The sequence below is a fragment of the Pelophylax lessonae genome, assembly GCF_965119305.1.
Source record: "Pelophylax lessonae genome assembly, chromosome: 12".
NCBI lineage: Eukaryota > Metazoa > Chordata > Amphibia > Anura > Ranidae > Pelophylax > Pelophylax lessonae.
This window is the reverse complement of record NC_138779.1, coordinates 62,989,020-63,013,832: the sequence shown is the minus strand read 5'-3', so window position 1 is coordinate 63,013,832 and position 24,813 is coordinate 62,989,020. Positions and strand designations below refer to the sequence as shown.

The window sequence follows — 24,813 nt, the reverse complement described above, 5'->3', positions numbered from 1 at the left end:
AAATTTATACACTGGCAGAAGCAGATGTAAAGCAGTTAGCATCAGTAAATATCTCAATTCAAAACATAATTTCTACTACTTTGGATAGAATAGGGAATAGGTAAAACCAATCATTTTTTTTTTCAACAATGTCCTATTGATGAGATTAGTCTCCATTCTCTGCTTTGTAGATGCAATGGCAAGTAAAAGGAAATTTCTCCAAATTGAGAGAAATCCACTCGTAGACAGTTATCACCAGAACAAGTGGAACATTTTGCTTATACTCTTTTCTACTGATAACTCATAAATTTGAATTTTTCTTTTAGTCCCAGTGGTAATGTTCTGCCAGGACACAGGCACAGTATGAATCTCCTTATCTGGGACACTGACAGCAAAAAAAAAGAAAGTTGGATAATGGTAGAAAAGGGCCAAAAAGGTGCATAACGTCAACCATTTCTTATTTCTTAAGTCTCATACAGTAAAATAGTCAATCATTATTGTGACTGAAAGGGTGCATCTTCATCAGGGCTGGGTAAAGGGTATAGACAGCACATATTGAACTTATGAGCCTGGGGTGTTTCTAAATGGCACTTAAAAAGCGCTTTGCAGAATAATAAAGGGAAAGCTGCCTTTTGCTCCTGATGCCTTGACTTGCTGTTAAAATGACAAATTCACATTTTAAGTCCTTATGGTAAGTGGAAGTCCTGATAGACCACTTCAGGGTGGCCCTTTTTGCAAGTATATCTATGTAAAACATTAAAAATAAGTGCCTGTGGGGGGTGTGTCTGAGCGGCTGAGGGTGCCTGATTAGGGAGCTTTGCTGATCACTGGCCTTTCACAGCAACCCCGAGCAATGACATCCACCCAGGCACTCACCACTACCTCGGGTAACCCTGCCTGACACAGAGGGGGATTCTTCAGGGGAAAAGCTGCCCCGTTCAGCCTCGCAGACTCATAGATCTTTTCCCCAGGTCGAGCATGGAGGGAGTCCAAGACGGAGCCGACACACCGGCAGTTCCGGTCCCAGCTGCACAGCCGTTCTCTCCCCCTGACACTGACACTCTGGAAGAAACAGACCTCACAGAGGATATTGCAGATCCATATTCACCACAGAAGAAACACTATAAATGTCCAGCCTCCTCTCCACCGCAATCTCCATACTCCAAGGCTCATGTGAATAAAAAACTAAACAAACAATGCCGCTGATTGTGGAATCTAACACCCTACTTGAGGAATTCCCACCCACTTACAAACCTGCATCCACCCTAGAACCTAAAAAAATGCTACAATCCCTATATAAGGACATTTAATGTAACAAACAAAGCGATTGGCCATACACAATTACAAATAACGCAGATCACAGAATGCACAGATGACCCGTTAAAGGTAGGGGAAAGCGTAACAGCCCACAATGACTTGGTAGACACATATCAAGACCAATCACACGAAATTCAGCATCTTAAAGACAAATTGGTAGACACATATCAGACCAATCACACGAAATTCAGCATCTTAAAGACAAAATAGCAGATATCGAGGACAGATCTCGATGAAATAATCTCAAAATTAGGGGCATACCAGAATCCGTGACACAGACGGAACTAATTGGATACCTGCAATCCCTATTTAATAAATTCTACCATGAGCCTCAAAACAAGAGCTTCTTATTGACCGAGCTCATCACCTTGTAAAAACCAAGCTACCTTCCAGCATCAATACCTGGCGATGTTATTGCAAGAGTGCATTTTTTTCATATTAAAGAAATGCTAATGTCTACAGCTAGAAAAATCAAAACCTTGCCGAATCCATTTTCCCGCTTCACCATCTTTGCTGACATATCCCAGGCTACAGCAGTGAGACGCAGGGAGTTCAGACCCATAACAGAAACCCTGAAAGTCCAACAGATCAAACACACCTGGGGACAACCCACAAAACTCTCGGTGATTTACCAAGAAAAAAACATCCCCATAATGACACCAAACGATGGCCTCAAATACTTGGCCCAATGGGGTCTTAAAGCAACCACTCCTCCATCCAACACAGGGAATCACAATACCCAGCATCTCACTAAAGCCTGGGAGACATGGTCATGCTACCTAAGTTTTTGTATATTTTGGCCAACTCCCCGGTCTTTATACTGAATATGTTTTTTGTGGAGCTTGACTCTCTCCTATCCGTGTTCCTGTGGTACCCCAAGGCAGCCCGGCTCTCCTTTGCTACGCTTCAACAACCAGTGGCCCTGGGGGGCTTAGCTCTCCCGAACCTGCGCCTGCTGCAAAGCTGGTGCATATCCATGGGTGGCTCTTCCCTCAACGGGGCAATGCACCTATGGCTGCTGAAGTGAAGCTGCGGTGGTTTCCTCATACAAAACCCTCACAAACCTTATCTACCGCCGCACTGTTGCCTCCCTTGAGGGTACGGCACTTTTGGAATCCTCCCTTAAGATCTATACCAGGTGTGAATTATTGCTACCGGACCCACTGGATCTCTCCGAATCAGCCTCTATGGTGTAATCCTAGTTTGCTTAATTTTGCTTACTCTCAGAATGCTGCTCTGTGGGCGGGGAGGGGCCTCAAGTATGCCCACCAATTGTTTGTAGAGGGGTTTTTTAAGACATTTCAGCGATTTCTGATGGATTTTGGGATACCCGGCTCCTGGCATTTCCGCTATCTCCAATTGCGGCACGCGGCCATAGCCCAATTTGGGCCTGGCCCAGTCTCAGTGGCCCAGTGCTTATTATCTTATGTGACAGGAGTCACTTTGGGCATGGGGGTTGTGGACTCCAAATTCCTTTAGAGAGGTTGGGGGGCACCATGCCCAGCCTTATGGGGCTCTCTTATGTTTAAGTCACCCTGCATCTGTTATGGATGCAGGGTGACCAAGAGGGTGGTGAACACTGAGAATATGGTTGGACTCCTTCAAATGGGACAATAATTAACCATATCTCTCAGGAAATATGGAGATCTATCATATTTCTTTAGACTGTCAGGCACAGGAAGTGCAGCTCCTAATTTGGGCGTCCAGGAACTAGGAGAGACAGCATGTCTGCTAATCATTGAAGTGCTTTTGTCTAAAATAGGGTCTGAGACAGCTTTTCCATTCACCTATTGTTAAGTGTGCTAATGAGCTCACCTTTGTTCTGTCTGTCTGCCTTAAGAGAAACTTATAGGAATGTGGATTAGATGCTAAGGGGGAGGGGGGATTGTCCCACATTGTATATTTTGTACACTGTATGAGAGTGTAAAACTCTGTTCCTATTGGATGGTGAATATTATGTTCAGTCTTCAACAAGGTCCATCTGGGTGGTAACTTTGTGGGTGAAAACTGTATATAAGTTCCTTCACCTCAATCTAGAGTTCTGTCTCTTATTGGGGGAATCTGCTGCAAGGGATTGCTATGTCCTCCATACTCCTTGGAGAATCACTGAGCTCTTGTAAAAGCTTGTGTAAGAGCTTGTTCTGCTGCACTCTCTGGGGAAAGGAGGTTCACCCACAGGAACCTGGAGCCTTGTCGTAGGTCCAGGGTGGGTAGGAGATTGCGAGACCCTAACCAAGCTGCGGCGGTTCATGGGGTCTGAAGTGCTTACGGTGTCTGGTGGAGTGCTTGAAGCCCTTGGAAAGCACTAGGAGCATCTGTCAACGGAGGTACCCGCTCAGGGGTGCCCTGTTCCATTACATCTTATGTGACAAAATCCAATAAAGTTGAAGTATAAAAAAAAAAGCCTGTGAGACAGTCCCTCTTATTTTAGCCTGTACTTTTCTTCAGGGCACTTCTGGTGGATGTTTATCCTTTCTCCCACCTGCTAGTACCAAAGAGAGGTCGAGGTGACACGAGAACCCTGATGTACCCTGATTTACCTTACACCCCCTGGTTGACGAGTCTGCAAAGCAAACTCAAATTTTTTTTCTTTGTTGCTGACAGTATCCTTTCACAGTGCAGTCAGATGTACTTACCTGTTACAGTTAATGTGTAGCTTTTTATATCTGTATTTCAATGTTAGATGTTGCGTTTACTTTCATTTCAAAGTTGAAGTACCGAAATGTATTGGGTCGCCCTCCTTTCTTGCATACATCTGGTATCAGTCCCCCTTTAGACATCGCCAAGCATGCTATTACTGAATTATGGTAAAAAATGCCTCTATAAATGCCAAGGGCTTTAATACGCCCTATAAACGATCAGTTTTATATAAGGAAGCCAAACGCCTCCACACAGAGATTTTATTCGTCCAGGAGACCCAATTAACCACTTGCCGACCGCTCACTGAGCTGCTACTGCGGCAATGTGTTTCGTTATCATCTGGAGACGTAGACCTACGTCACCAGACTCTCCACTCTCTCGGCGGCGCGCACGGTGCCGGAGGCTCGCTCCCGCTGTATTCAGACGCAGCGGGAGTTGGGCCAGGGGAGGAGAGGCAGTGATTACCGCCGCTCTTCCCCGATCGTCGGGGATCGAGTGAGGAAATTTGCCCGCTTGTGTAAACAAAGAGGGCAGATCTCCTATGTGACAGACAGGGACAGATTACAGGATTCAGCACAGCTGAACCTGCGATCTGTGTCTGTGTCACACAATGCCCTCCCCCCACACACGTCAGTAAGCATGAGGCATACATTTAACCCCTTGATCACCAATAAAGTTAACCCCTTCCCTGCCAGTGTCATTATTACAGTAACAGTGCATATTTATAGCACTGATTACTGTAGTAATGTCACTGGTACCCCCAAAAGTGTCAAAAATGTCAGTTAGGGGTCCGATCTGTCCGTCGCAATGTCGCAGTCCCGCAAAAAAAAACGCAGATCGCCGCCATTACTAGTAAAAAAAAAAACAATAAAACAGACAAATCTTTCCCGTAGTTAGTAAACGCGATAACTTTTGCGCAAACCAATCAAAATACGCCTATTGTGATTTTTTTTACCAAAAATATGTAGCAGAAAACAAATTGGCTTAAAATGTTAAAAAAATTTGATTTTTAAATTTTCTTTTGGGAATGTTATATATCAGAATGTAAAAAATATTGGGTTTTTTTTTTTCAAAATTGTCGCTCTTTTTTTCAAAAATTAAAAATCGCACAGGTGATCAAATACCACCAAAAGCAAGCTCTATTTGTGGGGGAAAAAAAGGACATAAATTTAATTTGGGTACAGCATCGTACGACCGCGCAATTGTCCGTTAAAGTAACGCAGTACCAAATCGCAAATTATAGCCTGGTCAGGAATGGGGTAAAATCTTATGGTCTTAAAGCGGTTAAAAATACGTTCATTGAGGATTTTTTTGTTTAAGACATGTAGCTAAATACATTTTGGCCTAAATATATGACAAAAATGGAATATATTGGATATTTTTTAACTGTCAAAGTAGAAAATGTCAATTTGTTTGCAAAATGTTTGCTCTTTTTTTATTAATATCGGAAAAAAACAAAAAGTGCAGAGGTGATCAAATACCCCCAAAAGGAAGCTCTTTTTGTGGGAAAAAAAAGGACATAAATTTTGTTTGGGTGCAGGGTTGCATGACCGCGCAATTGTCAGTTAAAGTCACGCAGTGCCAAGTTGCGAAAAGTGGCCTGGACGTTAGGCAGGAAAATCCTCCGGTGGTAAAGTGGTTAAAGCAATCTAACCCCCCCCCCCAACTAAAAAGAATTTGCGCACTTTTTTTGCCAACGCTGATATTAAATCAAAAGGTGTTGGATAGCCATCAAATACTCGGTGCAGTTTCAGTTTCACTCCTTTTACTTGGACTCAGCTGCTCGCTTTTTTTTACTACATGCCACCATAAATAACGTTCAAATCATTCTGATTAACATATATGCGTCTAACTCACGTCAATGCTCATTTTTTCATTAAATTCGCTCAAACATCACGCCAAAGGCCACTTTGTACTATGCGGGGATCTCAATGACACCCAAATGCTCATCTACCCTCTCTTACTTTATTACTTACACAAATTTATTTTTTGACGCCTGGAGATGTCTACATGGGAACGAAAGGGATTATACATTATTTTTTAAGCCACAACATTCTTATTCGAGGATTGATCAGTTCCTTGTAGATAAACTCACCTTTCAGTACATCTCTAAGACGGAGATAGATTCTATTACATGGTCCGACCATGCTCCTGTATCCCTAGACATTTTTGTATCCCCATTCAAAAAGAATATATCTCTTTGGTGTTTGAGCACCTTTCTTCTTACAAATCCTAGACACAAGGACCAGATCAAACAAGAAATAATCTCCTTCTTTCAGTTGAATGCAAGTGAGGATATAGATAAGTCTGTGTTATGGAATTCACACAAATCTGTCATAAGAGGCATTTTGTTTTAAAATGGGTGCATTCGAGAAACGGAGGAGAACCAGAGAGATCTCATATTTACTAACTCAGATTCAAACTCTAGAACAACAACATAAAACAGCGCTAAATGCGACCACAGCTCAAACTCTTGACAATTTGAGGCAAACTCTTGTCAACTGTATTCTTAGTCAGCAAGAACATGCCCTTAATAAGTCCAAACCAAATTTTTCTACCCAAGCAAATAAAGCAGGAACCAGGGATGGGCTATGTGCTTGAGTCGAATGTAAGTTTGGCTCGAAAATCAGCTGTTCGTGTGTTCGCTGAACACACAAACAAATGGGGCTCTTGGCGGGAAATTCTTGCAGTGCATTGATTGCTGATGATTGGCCAAAGCATGCACCCGATCTGTATGCCTTTGGCCAATCATGGCTCAGGGGCTAAGTCTACGCCCCACACTATATAAGGCTGCTGCTTACAAGGTAGCCATGTATAGTGTGTGACAATGGAGATTAGGCAGGTAGTTCGTGGATAGTGTGTTCAGTCAGTTTAGTCAAGTCAGTGCAGTTTACAGGCATACCCCACTCTTAAAATGTGTAGATATGTTGTAGTCCTGGGTCCCCTCTCGGTGCTCCCCAAGTTTGGTGTCCCTGTCACATATGGTTCAGGAGCCGTGTGATGTCAAGCTGACCAAGATTTCCCTTAGACTCCAATGTTAAAAACTGGGAGCAGTGCAATGTCAAGCTGACCAATATTTCCCATAGATGCCAATGTTAAAGACCGGGAGCAGTGCAATGTCAAGCAGATTAAGATTTCCCATAAATGCCAAGGAGCACTGAAAGCTGAAAATTGGTCTGGGCAGGAAGGGCTGAAAGTGCCTTGTATTTCAGTAGTTAAGGGTAACCCTATGAGGGATTTTTTTTTTTTTTTTAAATGGCGTGGGGTCCCCTCCAAAATTCATACCAGACCCTTATCCGAGCATGCAGCCTGGCAGGCTCGCTCGTTCCCCCCCTTAACCATACCAGGCCGCTTGCCCTCAACATTCCCTCTACATTTTGTTTTAAACCTTTCTAACAAAAATCACAAACTGATTGACTCAAATACTCCACTTTCTTATCACTGATGATCCCGGACCTGGACATCACTTCCTGGATGAGCCGGGGTCTCAAACTAATGGTTCAACTGTTTGATCAACAACAGATGCTCTCTTTCCAGGACATTACCAAATCCTTTGACATCTATTATAAAGACTTTTATAAATACTTGCAAATTCGCCATCTCCTCTCCACTTTAAAGAAAGGGGATGACCCCCTACTAAACTCAATCTACACAGCCTTGTGTTCTAAGGTGCTCCCGGACAAGCTACCAGCCACGAAGTTATAGGAACATGATTAAGGAGCTGCATACACACTACAGCAATGGCGACATGCCCTCCAACGACCCAAGAAAATGTCCCGCTGCATATCACACTGGGAAACAACCCAAGAAGATATCCTGCTGCATATCACACTGGGAAACAAGCCAAGAAGATGTCCTGCTGCATATCACACTGGGAAACAACCCAAGAAGATATCCTGCTGCATATCACACTGGGAAACAACCCAAGAAGATGTCCTGCTGCATATCACATTGGGGAACAATTCAAAAAGTCGTACACAGATGGTACCTCACACCACAAATATTAGCTAAGCGCTAACCTGGTGCCCAATCCCCATTATGCTGGAGAAAGTGTGGGAGCGTAAGATCCATTAGCCACATCTGGCGTCCTTGCTGGGAGAAGACAGTGATTATTGCTAGCGGCTATAGCTATAGTAAAACCCGACATCCTGGTTGTACCCAAGTTGATCGATCACCTTGGCACATTCAGCCTGCCCATGCATGCTTTGAACTTTGCCCAGTTCCTGCTGAACTGGCTGAGATTCGAACCGAGTATGGCCTGCCTCACCCTGCTCTGCACATGCTCAGGTACTCTATTTTTAGGCACTGTGCCCAACTTGTAGAGGCCGATCTGCTAACAGCCTAAAGATTTACTGCTGCTCATGGGCTCCGGTCTTCAGCAAAATGGCAGCCTGGAGGCTATTTACAGCACACTTATTTTGGTAGCATAATTATTCATGTGAAATGTATGTTTCTTGCTAATAAACATTATTTTATCAAGCTGTTATGGATAAAGTTCCGCTTTAATTTTTGTAGTGTATTCCTGTTAATTTTCACCATTTTTTTCTAGACGTGAATGTCTTTCGGGTCACGTTGTTGCACTGAAGTGTTCAGGTGAGTAATTTTCCCTGCACTTTTCTCATACTGTTGAACTTCGATAATTAAAAATGGTAATTCATGTAATCATAGTAATTATCTAAGTATAAATGTTCTCTTCAGATGCTTTCTGTAGCCAAAATAAATGTCTGGCTTAGGATAACGCCTACCCGGCACATTAAGGCTTGTTTCCATTTGTAGACAACTTTCAGACACAGAAACATACAAGGATTGCAGAGAAGCAAAAGAAGTGAGATACTGGTTTTACTGAGACAGCAGAGTTGTTTTAGTCAACTATTTCTTAACCACTTCTGGACCGGAAGGATTTGTCCCCTTAATGACCAGGCCATTTTTTTGCGATTCAGCACTGCGTTATTTTAACGGACAATTGCGCAGTTGTGCAACACTGTACCCAAACAAAATGTATGTCCTTTTTTCCCACAAATAGAGCTTTCTTTTGGTGGTATTTGATCACCTCTGTGATTTTTATTTTTTACGCTATAAACAAAAAAAGCGAAAATTCTGAAAAAAAATATATATATTTTTCACTTTCTGCTATATAACATTCCCCCAAAAAAATTTAAAAATCTAAATTTTTTAACATTTTAGGCCAATTCGTTTTCTGCTACATATTTTTCGTAAAAAAATCGCAATAAGCGTATTTTGATTGGTTTGCGCAAATGTTATCACGTCCACTAACTACGGGAAAGACTTATGTAATTTTTATTGTTTTTTTTTCTTTACTAATAATGGCGGTGATCTGCGATTTGTAGCGGGACTGCGAAATTTCGGCGGACAGATCGGACCCCTAACTGACATTTTTGACACTTTTGAGGGGACCAGTGACATTACTATAGTAATCAGTGCTAAAAATATGCACTGTTACTGTAATAATGACACTGGCAGGGAAGGGGTTAACACTGTGGGTGATCAAGGGGTTAAATGTGAGCCTAGGGGAGTAATTCTATCTGTATGGGGTCGGGGCTGGTGAAATGAACATAGAGACCTGTGATCCTATATAGAAGGATCACAGGAGCTCTGTGATCATTCCAGAGAGAAGAATGGACAGCTGTGTTTACAACAGCTGACCGTTCTTCTCTCTCAGGGGGCAATGATCGCGGGTGGCAGGTGGCAATCGGAGCCGCCTGCCCCGTGCATCGGAGTCCCCGCTGCCGAGTGGGAGCAGGAGCGCACTGCCGGCGGGGCGCGCTCGCCCCCTAGCTGCAGGCACGCAACCAACGTAGCCCTACATCGGTTTTGTGCAGGAGAGGCTGCCTGCCGCAGTATATCTGTGGCGGACGGTCCGGAAGTGGTTAATGAATCATTCGTTATTGTAAATATACAGCTTAACTGAATTTAGTTGGCTAAAGCACTGTGCATCATAAACAAATGCTGTTTTTTTTTTTTTTTTTTTTATTGTGGACATCTTTTTTAAATCCTGTGATGCATATCCACCTTGCTGATCTCCCACAGCGTCCTACAGCCACTTCCTGTCTACCTAGGTGTACTGCTGATTGGTATTTCTCAAGGCAGGTTTCCTGATGGTGACAACGGTTTAACATGTCTGTGCAATGTGTGTCTGCATGGTCATTTGTAGTCTCCTTTAGGACAGCATATGACAGGAAGCAGGAGCACAATTGGGTAACAGAAATTGAGCATTGTCACCCTAAAACAAAAAGTCTCTGTACAAACACCCTTATCAAAAACTAAAAATCACTGCACCAAAGATTATAAATTACTGCACACCGAAATGTGTTATACCCCTGCAGCTAAACCAATAAAACCTGTGTTGTTAACAGAAATGAATCAAAAAATATTTAAAAATATGGGTGCTAGGTATCGATATTCCAGTGTCCAAAAAAATACATGCAAAATATACCCTCAAAATTATAATCTATGATTCTACATTATACAGTGTCCATGTGACAGTCCAATATTAATATTTAAATCCACTAATGTGTGTCTTGATAGATCCAAAGACTCCCAGTCGTGCTCCAGTCATGCAAAAAAGTTTGCTGAAAATCGTGTCCTCCGTGAAGGTGGCATAGTGGCAAAGAGGACACGATTTTCATCAAACTGTCACATGGACATTGTATAATGATGTAGAATCATATATTTTAGATGTAGCACCCTCCTAGGTAGGTACTAGAAAAAGGCATATATGGGGCCCTGTCTGCTTATCAGGGGGTCCTGACCATTTAGTTAGGCTGTCACATGTTTCCAGGTGTGATCTGTTGAGTCTGGGGAGTCTCCCCACTGTTTCCAATGAGGGCTCTTGTTGGACAGTGGAGGAAACCTGGCCAATAGCACACCAGGGCTTGTAGCTGTCTCAGTGAGCGGAGTTTGCCGCAATGCACCCTGGGATCGGATATAAGTCTGAGGGGAGCATGTGACAGGGCGTCTTTGGTGGGAAGCAGAGTCCCAGGAGGAGGCTGACAGCTGTCTCTCCTCCTGTCAGAGCAAGTGAAGGTGTCCTGGGCAGTCGACCTAGAGGACCGGAGGTTGAGCTGGGCTTCAGGAAGGATCCAGAGTGCCGTGGACCGAGTGGAGCTGCTGGGCAGAAGTTTCCAGGAAAAAGAGTGTTGCAAGTACTCGAAATTGCCCAGGGGTCTGCCTGAGAGAGGGGGCCACTCCAGAGAGGTAAAAGGGATCCAGGAGCCAGCTAACCAGTAGTTGTGATTGAGAAAGTGGGTACCAGTCTCTAAGTCCTGAAGATTAGTGAGAGAAAAGAGGGCGCCGGTGCGGGCCCTGAAGTGTTCAGCAGTGTATTCAAATAGCTACCTCAGCAGGAGCGCTTAGGGGGAGCTTTCAAGAGGACTTCTTTAGTGAGAAAGCAGTCTCAAGCCAAGTCAGCGTGAACCGACATCCGGCCAGCGTTAGCCAGCATCAAGTCAGCTTTGATAGGCATTCAGCCAGCGTCAAGTCAGCGCCAAATACCAATATTCAAGTGTCTCCGCCAAATGTGCCTAGTTTAGTTCAAGAAGTATCCCACTCATCCCTTCTCCTATCCAAGTTACAAAATAAATACAAAAACCCAAAGATACTGGACTGGTCATTGTCTCAGTGCTCACACTTGGAGAAACATGCTCAAGGGTACTTTTGTTGCACCCGGTGACCCAGGGGGACCCATATCCAGCAAAACGAATGGGAATTGTGCTACATAATTTTGAGGGTATATTGTGCACAGCGGCGGCGGGCGGCTTCTCATCAGTCTCTCGGCGTCGGCTTCTCCTCAGTCCCAGTCCTCCCGCTCCCACCTCCTCCTCGGCCAATGGCATGGGGTTTGCCTTGCGGCAAATCAGGAAGCGCGTATCGGACGCGCTTCCTGATTGGCCAGGAGGAGGATCGTTGTGGCAATAGCGAATTTTCATTCGCTATTGTCACACAATGGGTGGGCTCGGGGCGCACTGCTCTGCTCAGGTGATTTAAAAAAAAAAAAACACATTAAGCTCCATGCGTCCGGCGCCCCTGCATGCAGATTAGGGGGCCGGACGCATGGATGGGGAAGCGGCGCCCCTGCACCCTCAATAGACCGGCCGCCACTGATTGTGCATATGTCTTATTTGGACAAGCACCCTTATGGCAGGATCACCAGTGCATGTGAACCCAAAGGTTTTTAGTCAGTTTATTGCTGCTTGTGTCCTATTGGAGAAATCTTAAAGTGATTGTAAACTCTCGTTTTTCATATAAAAATAACAAACATGTTAAACTAAAACATCAATGACTAAAACATCCTCCCTGCGCTAAATAAATATCTCATACTTCAAAGACTGCTGTTGCTGTTCATCACTCAGTGACTCAAAGATAAATAACAATAACACAGCGCAAAAAAACAGTGCAACAAACCAAATATAAAAGGTGCTATCATATATAACCTGTTAAACACACCGTGTGTGAAAAAAATGAAATAAGATGAAATATATAATCAACCTGTGGTTATAGACTAGTGAAGTGAGTCCATGTTCCCATATGACTATATGGGAGGAAATGCAAATCAAAAATATAAAAAAATAAAAAAATAAACACGAGCAAGCAAGTGTCCAGTGAAAGTTTGTGAAAAGTGCTCTTATTCCAAAAAGTCCATGCCAATCTGTGACTTTCATGGCGCATGCGGAAGTGTGGTGGCACGCAGGCCGCCGTATCCACAGTGTTACGGAGTGTAATAGCTTTCAGGAGCTCCATCAGCATTATCATTATTATTCATTTTTTTCACACACAGTGTGTTTAACAGGTTATATGTGATAGCACCTTTTATATTTGGCTTGTTGCACTGTGTTATTGTTATTTATGTTATACTTACCTGCTCTGTTGCAGTGGATTTGCACAGAGCAGCCCCAATCCTCCTCTTCTCAGGTCCCTCTTCGCTGTTCCTGGCCCCTCCCTCCTGTCGAGTGCCCCCACAGCAAGAAGCTTAATATGAGGGCACCCGAGCCGAGTGTCCATTTAGACATGGAGCCCCGACCCGGGCCCCGCCCCCTATCTCTCCTGATTGGATAGCTTACTTTGATTGACAGCAGCAGCAGCCAGTGTCTCAACCAATCAGGAGGGAGAATCTCAGACGGTTGAGACACTCGTAGACATCGCTGGGCAGAGAGGGACCTCAGGTAAGTATTAGGGGGGGCTGAGGGGGGCTTCTGCACACAGAAGGCTTTTTATCTTAATGCAAAGAATGCATTAAGATAAAAAAAACTTCTGACTTTACAACTCCTTTAACAAAGTGATGGGACATCCCGTCTTAGACATTTGTTGCAGAAACAAAGGAACCAGAAGAAGGAAAGGAAAGAAAACCACAGGAGAAATCCAAAGTACAGTAAAACAAACAAAAAGTTGAAAGTTCAGAAAAAGAGCAGTCTACATACGGTGCTTTTCCACTGCATGGAACGGATCGGTTTGGCTCAGTTTGGCGCTTTTCCACTGCATGGTACCGCGTGGTACGTGTTAGAACGGTTCGGGACGGTTCGGTACAGCAGCGCTTTTCCACTACATGGTACGGCTCAGTACGGCTCGCTTAAACAGTACCACCTCGGTTGGGGTTCCAAGCGGGCCGTACCTATACCATATCCCACAATCCTTTGCATGCAGCCTTGATTGTTTGTCACTGCTAGCCACTGATTGGTCAGAGAATTGTTGTAATCCCACCCACTTACTACTTTAGTGGAAAAGCAAACCGAGCCGAGTAGAGCCAATACAGTGCTGAAACGTGCCGACTCATACCACGCAGTGGAAAAGCAAACTGAGCCGAGCTGGGCCAAGCAGGGCTGAGTGGAGCCGAGCCAGTACTTGCAGTGGAAAAGTGCCATTACATCTGTAGGGTTGTATGAAGCTCAGATAGGGATTAAGCAACCTCATAAGAAGCTTGTGGAGTACCTGGCAATATAGGGATCCTGGGGTGCAATGAGGTTAGACATCTCAACATCAAAAAAGTGGAGGGGAAATCAGCAGAGGTGCCCATGGTAAATAGCATAGATTCAAGGGCTTTTCATCAAAAGATAAGTGTTCATTTGGTGTGTAATAATTACCAACACCATCAACACCTTTCTTGACACCTTTATCAGGATCAGTGAGCCTGGACTGCATATGTAGTTTCTGCCGGGAGAGTTTTGTTTTAGGCCCCTTTCACACTATGAGTCCGTCAGATGGACTCAGTTTTTCTCAGCGGGGGATCGATCCACCAATCCCCCGCTAAGCAGGAGAATGACAGCTGTTCTCCGCACTGTGTGCAGAAACACAGCTGTCAGAGCCCCATACATCTCTATGGGGGAATTGGATGGGAACGGACCGTCGGTCCGTTCTCATCCGATCCCATCTGATCCGATCCGCTGGACTCATGGAAAATAGGGTTTCCATCCGTCCAGATTTGACGGATCGGATCGGATGTCAGCGGACATGTCTCTGCTGACATCCGATGCCCCATAGGGATGCATGGGTGGACCGTTCAGTTCCCCAAAAAAAACGAACAGGCGGATCTGAACGGTCCGCCTGTGTGAAAGAGCCCTTATGTTCTGTTGATAAATGAAGGATTTTGGATTTCCCAATTTCCCACTTCATGTCTTGTTGTTTGTCATGACCAGGACAAACATAAAAGGCAAATCTTATTACTGGGGAATTAAACAGCATTAGAATATGACAGCTATTGTACTCCATTTCTGTTCTATCCAAAACATAAACAAATGTGTTTTGGTCCTTTCTACACTTTAAAGCAAGCTGTAGACTTAGTCCCCGTTCACACTGGGGCGACCTGTGAGGCGACCTGGTCGCCTCACAGGTCGCAGTAGGTCGCCTTCCATAGGGAAGCTGTGGACCCGTTCTAATAGGAGCGACACAAGTCGCTCCGACTTAGAAAAAGGGTCCGGAGCTTCTTTGGGGCGACCCGGAGCGATCGTCATAGACTTCAATGTTATGAAGTCCGTGCCGGCCACTCCGAGGTCGCGGCGCGCTGCTCGCACCGCGACCTCGGAGGTCGTCCCGGGAAGTCGGATCGCCCCAGTGTGAACGGGGCCTTAAAATGTTGAGTGTTTTGTGTAAAGTGATGGTAAAGTCTGTTATTATTTTTTTAAATAACAAATATATACAAACCCACTCTGTGTAATGTGTACCCCCTTCTGTGTCTGCCCCTCATAACAAACAGCTTGCTATGGGGGCAGACATGCGGGCTCAATCCCAAACCGAACTGTGTGCATCCATAGACACACAGCACCGTTCAGCCCCACCCCCTACTCCCTCCTTACATGATTTGACTGACAGCAGCAGGAGCCAATGATTCTTGCTGCTCTCAGTGAAACTTGTGGGAGAAAGACGAGGGGAGAGAAGAACTGAAGCCAGGAACAGGGCTGGATCGACACAGATAAGTGTTTTGCCTTTACAACCACTTTAAAAATGTTGCCATCCACGTAACACCTATGTGTGGTGGTAAGAGGGTGATTTTTAACACCCATACACTGCACATTCGCCTCTGTGGGTGGCAGAGGTGTACCCACTGCTTGCTCCCAGTGCAAAGACTGAGCTATCAAAGACAGCTCTCTGTCTGTACTAGAGAAAAAAAAGTGCTGGGACCAGCTCCAGGTCATGTGACCACTGTGACAGCCAATCACAGTGGTCACATAATGAGACAAACCTTCTCGCCCTCTGGGCATTTGCCCAGTTAAAGAGCTGGCGGGGCAGGCAGGAAGGGGTTAACATGTTAAAAATTATATGAGATTTTAGTGATTGGGTTCACTTCCAAAGTAAACTTAACATAACCACGATGACATAAATGCCAACTCTGAAACTAGAACAGAAAGGTAGTAATAGTAACACAGGTTTAAATGAAATTAGTTATTAGGTGTATAGGGTTGACCATAAGCCAGCTATCATTTTCTTTTTTTGGTCTATGAAAATGAAATATTACCCATCAAAAGTGTTTTATTATTCTACCTCTGAACTATTTCATTTGTTATACTGAAAAGCTAGTATTTGTTTTTCCTTTATAACATAAGCGGGGCTATTTTACCTCCATGCATTCTATGTCCCCTCTCGATCCAGTGATGTCAATGAGAGCCTTGGCTGTCCGGGGAATTGCACTCCTGATTGGCTTTTGGCAGCAGCGGGAATCACCGCCTGTGAGCCAATCAGGAGATGGAGGTGTCGGGGGTCAAGCCACGGCTGTGTTAATGGACACACAGAGCCGTGACTCAGGAGCGCGCCTGCTTGGGTGCCCCCAGAACAAGCTGCTTGCTGTGGGGCTGTGGGGGCACCCAGCAGGAGGGAGGGGCCAGGAGCGCCAGCGTGGGACCCAAGAAGAGGAGGATCAGGGCTGCTTTGTGCAAAACAGAGCAGGTAAGTATGACATGTTTGTTTAAAAAAAAAAAAACATGAGACTTTACAATCACTTTAAGGTACCTCATGTGTTGAGTTTGTAGGATTTATCACTGCATACATAGTAGTTTAACAACTTACTGTCCGCCCACCGTCAAATGACGGCAGAGCGGTGCAGCTATTGTTCTGGGACACCGTCATATGACGGCGCACCACAACTGCCTCTCTCGTGCGCCCACCGGGGTGTGCAGTGTGGCGATCATGGCCGCGCCATGTTGCTAGGACATGGCGCGACCCAGATCTTGGTAAAGAGCCAATGACATGGCTCTTTACCCATGTGATCGGCTGTGTCCAATCACAGCCAGTCACATGTAAATGAGGAAGTGCCATTTATCGGCTCTCCTCGCCTCACACTGTCAGAGTGTGAGGCGAGGAGAGATAATCAGCGGCTCCTCCTCACAGGGGAGGCAAGGACATGTAAGCAGGGCACTGATCATCAGTGCCCTAATTACAGAAAAGTGAAAAACAGTGCCAATCAGTGCCCACCATCAGTGCCCACAGTGCCCACAATCAGTGTCCATAGTGCTGCCAATCAGTACCCATCAGTGCCTGCTCATCTGTGCTGCCCATCAGTGTCCACCAGTGCCGCCCGTCAGTGCCCATCAGTGCCACCCGTTAGTGATCATCAGTGCCACCCGTTAGTGATCATCAGTGCCGCCCGTCAGTGTCCATCAGTGCTGCCTATCAGTGCTCATTAGTGCTGCCTATCAGTGCCACCTATCAGTGCCCATCAGTGCAGCATATTAGTACCTCATCATCAGTGCCCATAAGTGCCACCTCATCAGTGCAGCCTATCAGTGCCCATCAGTGCCCCTTCATCAGCGCACGTCAGTGAAGAAGAAAAATTATTTATTTTCATAATTTACTCACAGAAAATAAGAAAAACTTATTTTTTTTTCAAAATTTTCTGTCTTTTATTTTTGTAAGAAATAAAAAATCCAGCGGTGATTAAATACCACCAAAAGAAAGGTCTATTTGTGTGGAAAAAAATGAAAAATGTTTCATATGAGTACAGTGTAGCATGATCGCGCAATTATCATTCAAAGTGTGACAGCGCTGAAAGCTGAAAATTGGCCTGGGCAGGAAGGGAGTGAAAGTGCCCGGTATTGAAGTGGTTAAAGCTGGATAAAAGCAAACATTTATTATATTGCCGCTTACCAATTTATAGATGTGAGGTTGGCATTGATTTTCTTTTTTAGGTTCTCATTTTTCTATTTTCATCTAGTGATCTGGCCAGTAAGTCTGCTGTTTATCAAAAGAGCAAACTCTCTTCATGTATCAGATTACAGGGATGATACAAACCATTTAACACTGGCAGGGGTGCTTACAATGATCAGCTGTTTTTTATTTATGTGAAACCCTTATCCCAAAAGAAGAAAACAGTTTGCTGTAACTGCTTATAATGCGTATGCTAGAGTTTGGCTTCAATTTGTTGATGTATTTAACCACTTTCAGACCGGAGGATTTTCCCCTTAATGACCAGGCCCTATTTTGCGATTCGGCACTGCGTTACTTCAACAGATAGCAATATCAAGGGAGAAGGGGAGGGGGGGGGGAAACAGGTGAGAACCACCAGGAAATCACTCTGACACCCTGAAAGAACCTGGGGCGTGAGGATATGGCACATAGCTCAATGCAAATACAAATACCTAATGATGTATGACCGGTGAGCCAAGCAACTGAACATATACAGAAAAACAAGCAAATGGAAGTTGCATAGGATGGCTCAAACACTTGCCACGCTGTACCTAAATAAAATTGACGTCCTTTTTTTCCCACAAATAGAACTTTCTTCTGGTGGTATTTGATAACCTGTGCATTTTTTATTTTTTGCGCTATAAACAAAAAAATAGCGCCAATTTTGCAAAAAAAAAAAAAAAAAAACATTTTTCACATTCTGCTATATAACATTTCCAAAAAAAAAAAATTAAAAATCAAAATGTTTTTTAACATTTTAGGCCAATTTGTTTTCTGCTATATATTTATGGTAAAAAAAAAAAATCGCAATAAGCGTATTTTGATTGGTTTGCCCAAAAGTTATAGCATTTACTAACTATGGGAAAAATTTATGTCATTTTTTTTATTTTTTTATTTTTTTACTAGTAATGGCGGCAGATTGTTTGCAGGACTGTGGCATTGCGGTGGACAGATCGAACCCCTAACTGATATTTTTGACACTTTTGGGGATATCAGGTACATTACTACAGTAATCAGTGCCATAAATATGCACTGTTACTGTAATAATGACACTGGCAGGGAAGGGGTTAACATTGTTGGTGATCAAGGGGTTAAATGTAAGCCTAGGGGTGTGATTCTAACTGTGGGGGGGTTGGGCTTGTTAGATGAACATAGAGACATGCAATCCTATATAACAGGATCACATGGTCTCTGTGATCATTGCAGGGAGAAGGACGGACGGCTGTGTTTACATCAGCCGTCCATCCTTCTCTGTCAGCGGGGAGAGATCGAGAGTGTCAGGCGGCAATCAGAGCCGCCTGACACACGCGCCAGCTTCCCTGCTGATGATCGGCGGTGGGAGTGCGCCGCCGGCAGCGCGCGCTCACCCCCTAGCTCCTCCCAGGCAAATGATGTACTGATACGTGGTTTTGCCTGGGAGAGCCAGCTTGCCAATGTATATATACAGTATACGGTCGACAAGTGGTTAAATCTGATAGTACATCTACACTTCCCTCCCCCTAGACTGACAATGCTGCTGTCCAAAGGTGTCTCCGTTGCTCCTTCATCCAGAGTGGGGACACTAATACAGGAGGTGTGTTACTGGCCAGATAACCAGGTGAAAAACAGAGGGGAAAAAGCATAAAAAGAAATGTGCAGCTACCTGTAATGTCTGGTAAACTGCAATATATCACTTTTTTTATTTTGGGGTTAAAATCACTTTAAAGTTTATTAATTCTCTCTTTTATTAATCTTTCTTTAATTATGACAATAAAGTGTCCTACTACGCTTACTTACGCCATACTCCTAATATGCAGAAACTGCGCTGTAGCTACCTTGAGTTGTTTAAAAGTTCATCCAGCTTTTTTTTCTTCAATCCAAACTTGCAATTTCTGCAGAATGTGGAACTCGTTCCAAGTCTTCCAGGATTATTGGAGGTAGTGATGTCGCCGTAGGTCGCTGGCCATGGCAAATCAGCTTATACCTTAATAATAAGCATGTCTGTGGCGGCTCCATCGTGGCACCGAAGTGGATCATAACTGCTGCACACTGTGTCCACAAGTAAGTGGTAAAAGGAAAGCTTTCTCTGGTGTTCAAAGTATCATTACGGCCCCTTTCACATTTGTGCCACTTGTCCTGCGATTTGGGACTGCAAAAGTCACACGACAAGTTGTACTCCATGATTTCCAATGAGTACCGTTCATATCTGTGCGATTTCAAGTTGCAATAGTTACATAGTTACATACATAGTTTGTGAGGTTGAAAAAAGACATCAGTCCACCCAGTTCAACCTATGAGGTGTGTGTGTGTTTGCTGTTAACCATACATTGTATACCCCTTGTTGTGGTCTTTAAGGTGCCCATCTAATAGTTTTTTGAAACGATGCTCCCTGCTGATATGACTGCTTCTGGAAGAGAATTCCACATCCTTACTGCTCTGACAGTGAAGAACCCCTTACGCATTTTAAGGTTAAACCGTTTTTCCTCTAGTTGCAATGACTTCAAAGTGGTCCCTGCACTACTTTGAAAAACAAACACAGAGCGCTAAGACGACCTCCAGCATATGAGGAATAGACAAAAAATCTAATATGCAACTGAGGACAGGGGAGGGGGGAGGGGGGTAAGGGGTAAAGGAAGAGAGGAAAAAGGCACTGACAAGTAATAAAATTGTACTACAAATGAGCATAACCATGAAATGGTACAAATCAATTAGGTACAACAAGATACCCTGAGCAGGTGGATGATCCTAAAGGGAAATGTCCATAGGCACTGAGCAGCTCTTCCACAGATGAGAAGGAAGAATCTGTATAGACAAAAAGAAGAGGGGAGAAGCGCTTTAAGTGCAGACAGTTTAATGTTGATAACAAGGCAAGGTTAAATACACTCACTAGACGTAAAAGATCAAAGGCTATGTCTGTCCAACAGTCCTGCAGCCATCCTCTGAGGGGTGTCCTCCGTTCACATGAAGCCGTGTACGGTTCCAACACTGGTGGTGGGAGGAAAGGAAGCCGGCTGCCTCCCACAAACGATCAGCGGTGGGCGATCAAAAGGCTCCGGTCTGCGGCTACGTAGTGCGGATGATAACTGGAGGCACTCTCAAGACAGGGATGGTAGGGTCTGTCCAATGGGTTACGGCATGCACGACGCGTTTCTGAGCATGCGCGGGGTCATCTACACCCGCTCGAGCACCTGATGAAAGAGCGCGCCGGGTGTAGATGACCGCGCGCATGCTCAGAAACGCGTCGTGCATGCCGTAACCCATTGGACAGACCCTACCATCCCTGTCTTGAGAGTGCCTCCAGTTATCATCCGCACTACGTAGCCGCAGACCGGAGCCTTTTGATCGCCCACCGCTGATCGTTTGTGGGAGGCAGCCGGCTTCCTTTCCTCCCACCACCAGTGTTGGAACCGTACACGGCTTCATGTGAACGGAGGACACCCCTCAGAGGATGGCTGCAGGACTGTTGGACAGACATAGCCTTTGATCTTTTACGTCTAGTGAGTGTATTTAACCTTGCCTTGTTATCAACATTAAACTGTCTGCACTTAGAGCGCTTCTCCCCTCTTCTTCTTCCTGCACTACTTTGGTCTGACTTTGATGCATTTTGAGGTCCAAAGACATCGGCATTGCTTCAAGTCCAGTCAAAATCGCGGCAAAATCATGGCAAAAAAATTGCAGGAAAATCGCGTGACTTTTAGGTCACAAAAGTGTGAAAGGGGCCTAGAACGGAGTTCCACCCATTTTGCACATGTCCAGTCATTATCATTGCCATCCTGAATGCTTTTACAAATGGCAATATTTATTTATTTATTTTTTAATTAGTAAATTTGCATTCATTTTCCACAGAAGTTTTGGTTGCGGACGCCCAGGCGATTTCATCACTAGGCGATTCGCATGGACTCCTGGGATATTCGCGTCAGCTATCCCAGGAGTCCATGTGAATTGCCTAGTGACCAAATCTTACTTTATTTCCTAATGGGTTTTTCTTTGATTGGCAGTTTGCTATAGCAACGGGGTGGGAACTGCCGCCGACACCACCATTGCTCTAGCAACATGTAAGGATGAAAGAGCGCTGCGCAGTGGCATTAATGCATAGGTGCGAGGTCAGAAGGTGCATGCATACCTCCCAACTTTTTGAGATGAGAATGAGGGACACCTATTAGCAAAAGTATGTAGGCATAAGCCACTCCCCCTGCCACCTTAAAGTAGAATTCTGAAAAAAGAATGTAATTTAAACCCCCATTTTTTTTTAACTACCATTCCTTTATGCTGGCTTTTGAAATTTAAAAGAATAAAAAGGAAGGATGGGACTTTGAGTGAGAGACATGACAAGGCTGGCAGGGAACAGTTGACATATTTATTGGCACCTACAATAGAATATAACATATAAAATAGTACAATGATCAAAATATTGAGAGAGCTGATAAGTAGTCCCCAAGTCCAAATACATAGAAATCAGCAAGGCGGAGTTCCAAATATAGTAGAGTCATTTGAAATATTCACAGTATCACAGACTCAAAATCCAAGTAGCAGTAGAGTAGTAGGAATATTTAAAACATTGTAACCTCAACGCGTTTCGTGACCCAAGATCGCCACTTCATCAGGAGTGGATGCATGGTAAAATCTAAAAAAACATATAAGGAAATTGGCACAATGGTGATGAATGAGAAATTAAGAAGGGGGAGGAAAGGGGAGTCAGAAATTTTAAAATTTAAAAATGCAACAATTTAGAAATTGGATGAAAGATTTAGCACTGGGGAAATACTTTTTAAAAGATAAAAAGTGCATTTTAAATACAACTATATAGATCAGGCCATAATGAGGAACAAATGAGGAGGAAAGAGGGACAGAAGGACTTTGTTCCAAATCAGGGACAGCCCCTCGAAATCAGGGACAGTTGGGAGCTATGGGTGCATGCTGAGTAGCGAGCTGCAACGAATCATGGAAAGTAATTGAAGAGGGCTTCAGATGCCCACAGCAGAGATGGACCCTGTCTGCTTCATAGATTAGGTTAGATTTAAATGATTTATAGATTATCTAAATTAATGTCATTATCTAAAGGCCCGTACACACTTGACGAAAATCGGACAAAATATCCTCCGATTTTCCTCTGTCTTCTCAGCGTTCATTACCGTTTTTAGTTGACAGTGCATAAATGTTCACAAAATTTCTCGTCCAATTTTTCTTTTTTTTGGCACATTTGTTCCTAGACTTCCGGGTTGTCAGCAACTTCAGATCATGCGCGGTCTTTCGTATCCGATTTTTCACAGACGTACTGCATACACATTAAACGAAAATCGGTCGTCTGGGGGCGGACGAAAAAAATGTTGGTGTTTGTCCCGCCGTTTTTTTTTCGTTGAAAATGTCAGCATCGGCTGCTGAAAGTTGTGTACACACTAGGCGAAAATGGGACGATTTCACATCGGGCGGGAATTTTCGGCAGATTTTCTACTAGTGTGTACCCTGCTTTAATGTTAGATTTGAATTGGAGACAATTAGGGCGGAGTATTTTTGTTTTATTTTTTTAAATGATCTGAGGGACTGGAGCGTCACTTTAAAAAGGAACCATTAGCATAGCAACACTTTTTCATTTGGACAGAGCAAGGGAGGGTTATACCCTCTGTCAGATTTTCTTTCACCATCTGTGTCCCATTGCAGAGATTTCCCTTCACTTCCTGTCCCATAGCCAAACAGGAAGTGAGAATAAATCCCTGCAAATTAAAGGGATTTCTTGGGGACCCCCAGGTCACTAGAACCATTGGAAGATTTCCCCTCTATTTCTTTACTGGGGACAACCCAAAATGTAGGATTTTCTTTTATTTTCACTTTTAATGATATTGGTAAACTGGAGAAATAGAGAGGATAAATCTCCTTAATAGGGGTACAGGTAGAAATAAAAATCTGACCCATGTTCTTTAGAGCTGCACAATTCTGGATAAAAGGAGAATTACAATTTTTTTTGTATAGAATAAAGATCATGATTCTCAGCGTAACATCATCTTTCATATTATACAAAAAAAAGTGGGCTAACTTTTTACTGTTTGGTTTTTTTTTTAATTCATTAAAGTGAATGAATTTTTTTCAAACAAATTGCATTTGAAAGAATACAGTGTGTTGTAAAATATTGCATTGACTGCCATTTTATTCTCTAGGGTCTCTGCTAAAAAAAATATATAAAATGTTTGGTAGTTTTAAGTAATTTTCTAGCAAAAAAATACTGATTTTAACTTGTAAGCAACAAGTGTCAGAAAAAGGCCTAGTCTTTAAGTGGGTAAACTGACCTCATTTACAGACTGAAGATCAACCCTTTGATCTAAGGCTCCATGTACACGGGACGTTAGAAAAAACGTCCTGCAAAGGTATTTCTGACGCCGGGAAAAAGCAGCTGTTAAACGTGCTTTCAGTAGCTTTTTCCATTTGCGTTATTGCACGTTTGGCCACGTTGCTTTTAGCAGCGTTTTTCTGCCTCCATTCAAAATCAATGGTTCCCTATGGGAGCCTATTGATTTGAATGGAAGTCGCACCGCAAGTCGGATCCAACTTGCGGCGCGACCTGCACTGTGAGAATCTTGAGGGGGAACTCCACGCCAAAAATGGGAAAAAAACTGCGTGGGGTCCCCCCCAAAATCCATACCAGACCCTTATCTGAGCATGCAGCCCGGCAGGCCAGGAAAGGGGAGGGGACGAGCGAGCGGCCCCACCCCCCCTGGACCACACCAAGCCACATGCCCTCAACATGGGGGGGGTGTTGGTGCTTTGGGGCAGGGGGAGCTCTGCACCCCCCACCTCAAAGCACCTTGCCCCCATGTTGATGAGGACAAGGGCCTCATCCCCACAACCCTGGCCGGTGGTTGTGCGGGTCTGCGGCCAGGGGGCTCATCGGAATCTGGAAGCCCCCTTTAACAAGGGGGCCCCCCAGATCCCGGACCCCCTCCCTATGTGAATGGGTATGGGGTACACTGTACCCCTACTCATTCACCACATAAAAGGCAGTGTATGGAAATAACGACAGGAGACGTTTTGGAAAGTTTATTAAAAATCTTCATCCGGCTCTTCTTGTCTTCTCCTCTCCGGGGTGTTCTGCTCTTTTGCTGTCCGCTCTTCTTGTGTTCTCCTCTCCGGGGTCTTCTGCTGTCCTCTCTTCTTTTCTTCTCCTCTCCGGTCTTCTGCTCTTTTGCTGTCGTCTCTTCTTCTTCCTCCGGTCCTCCTCCGACGACGTCTCCGGTAATTATGCCGGTCTCCGGTCTCTGCAGCTTATTATATAGCCATTAG

The 24,813-nt window shown here is 44.3% G+C and overlaps 1 protein-coding gene across 4 annotated transcripts in view; it reads left to right on the top strand.

Annotated features, from left to right (window-relative positions):
• The window catches only part of TMPRSS5 (transmembrane serine protease 5), a 111,512-nt gene that overhangs the window by 56,388 nt on the left and 30,311 nt on the right, over positions 1–24,813 (top strand). For all 4 annotated transcript variants that reach the window (XM_082274231.1, XM_082274230.1, XM_082274229.1 and 1 more), the window contains 2 exons: positions 8,486–8,529; positions 19,440–19,602. In XM_082274231.1, coding sequence (XP_082130357.1) covers positions 8,486–8,529; positions 19,440–19,602 — 207 coding nt within the window. The remainder of the gene's footprint in view (positions 1–8,485; positions 8,530–19,439; positions 19,603–24,813) is intronic.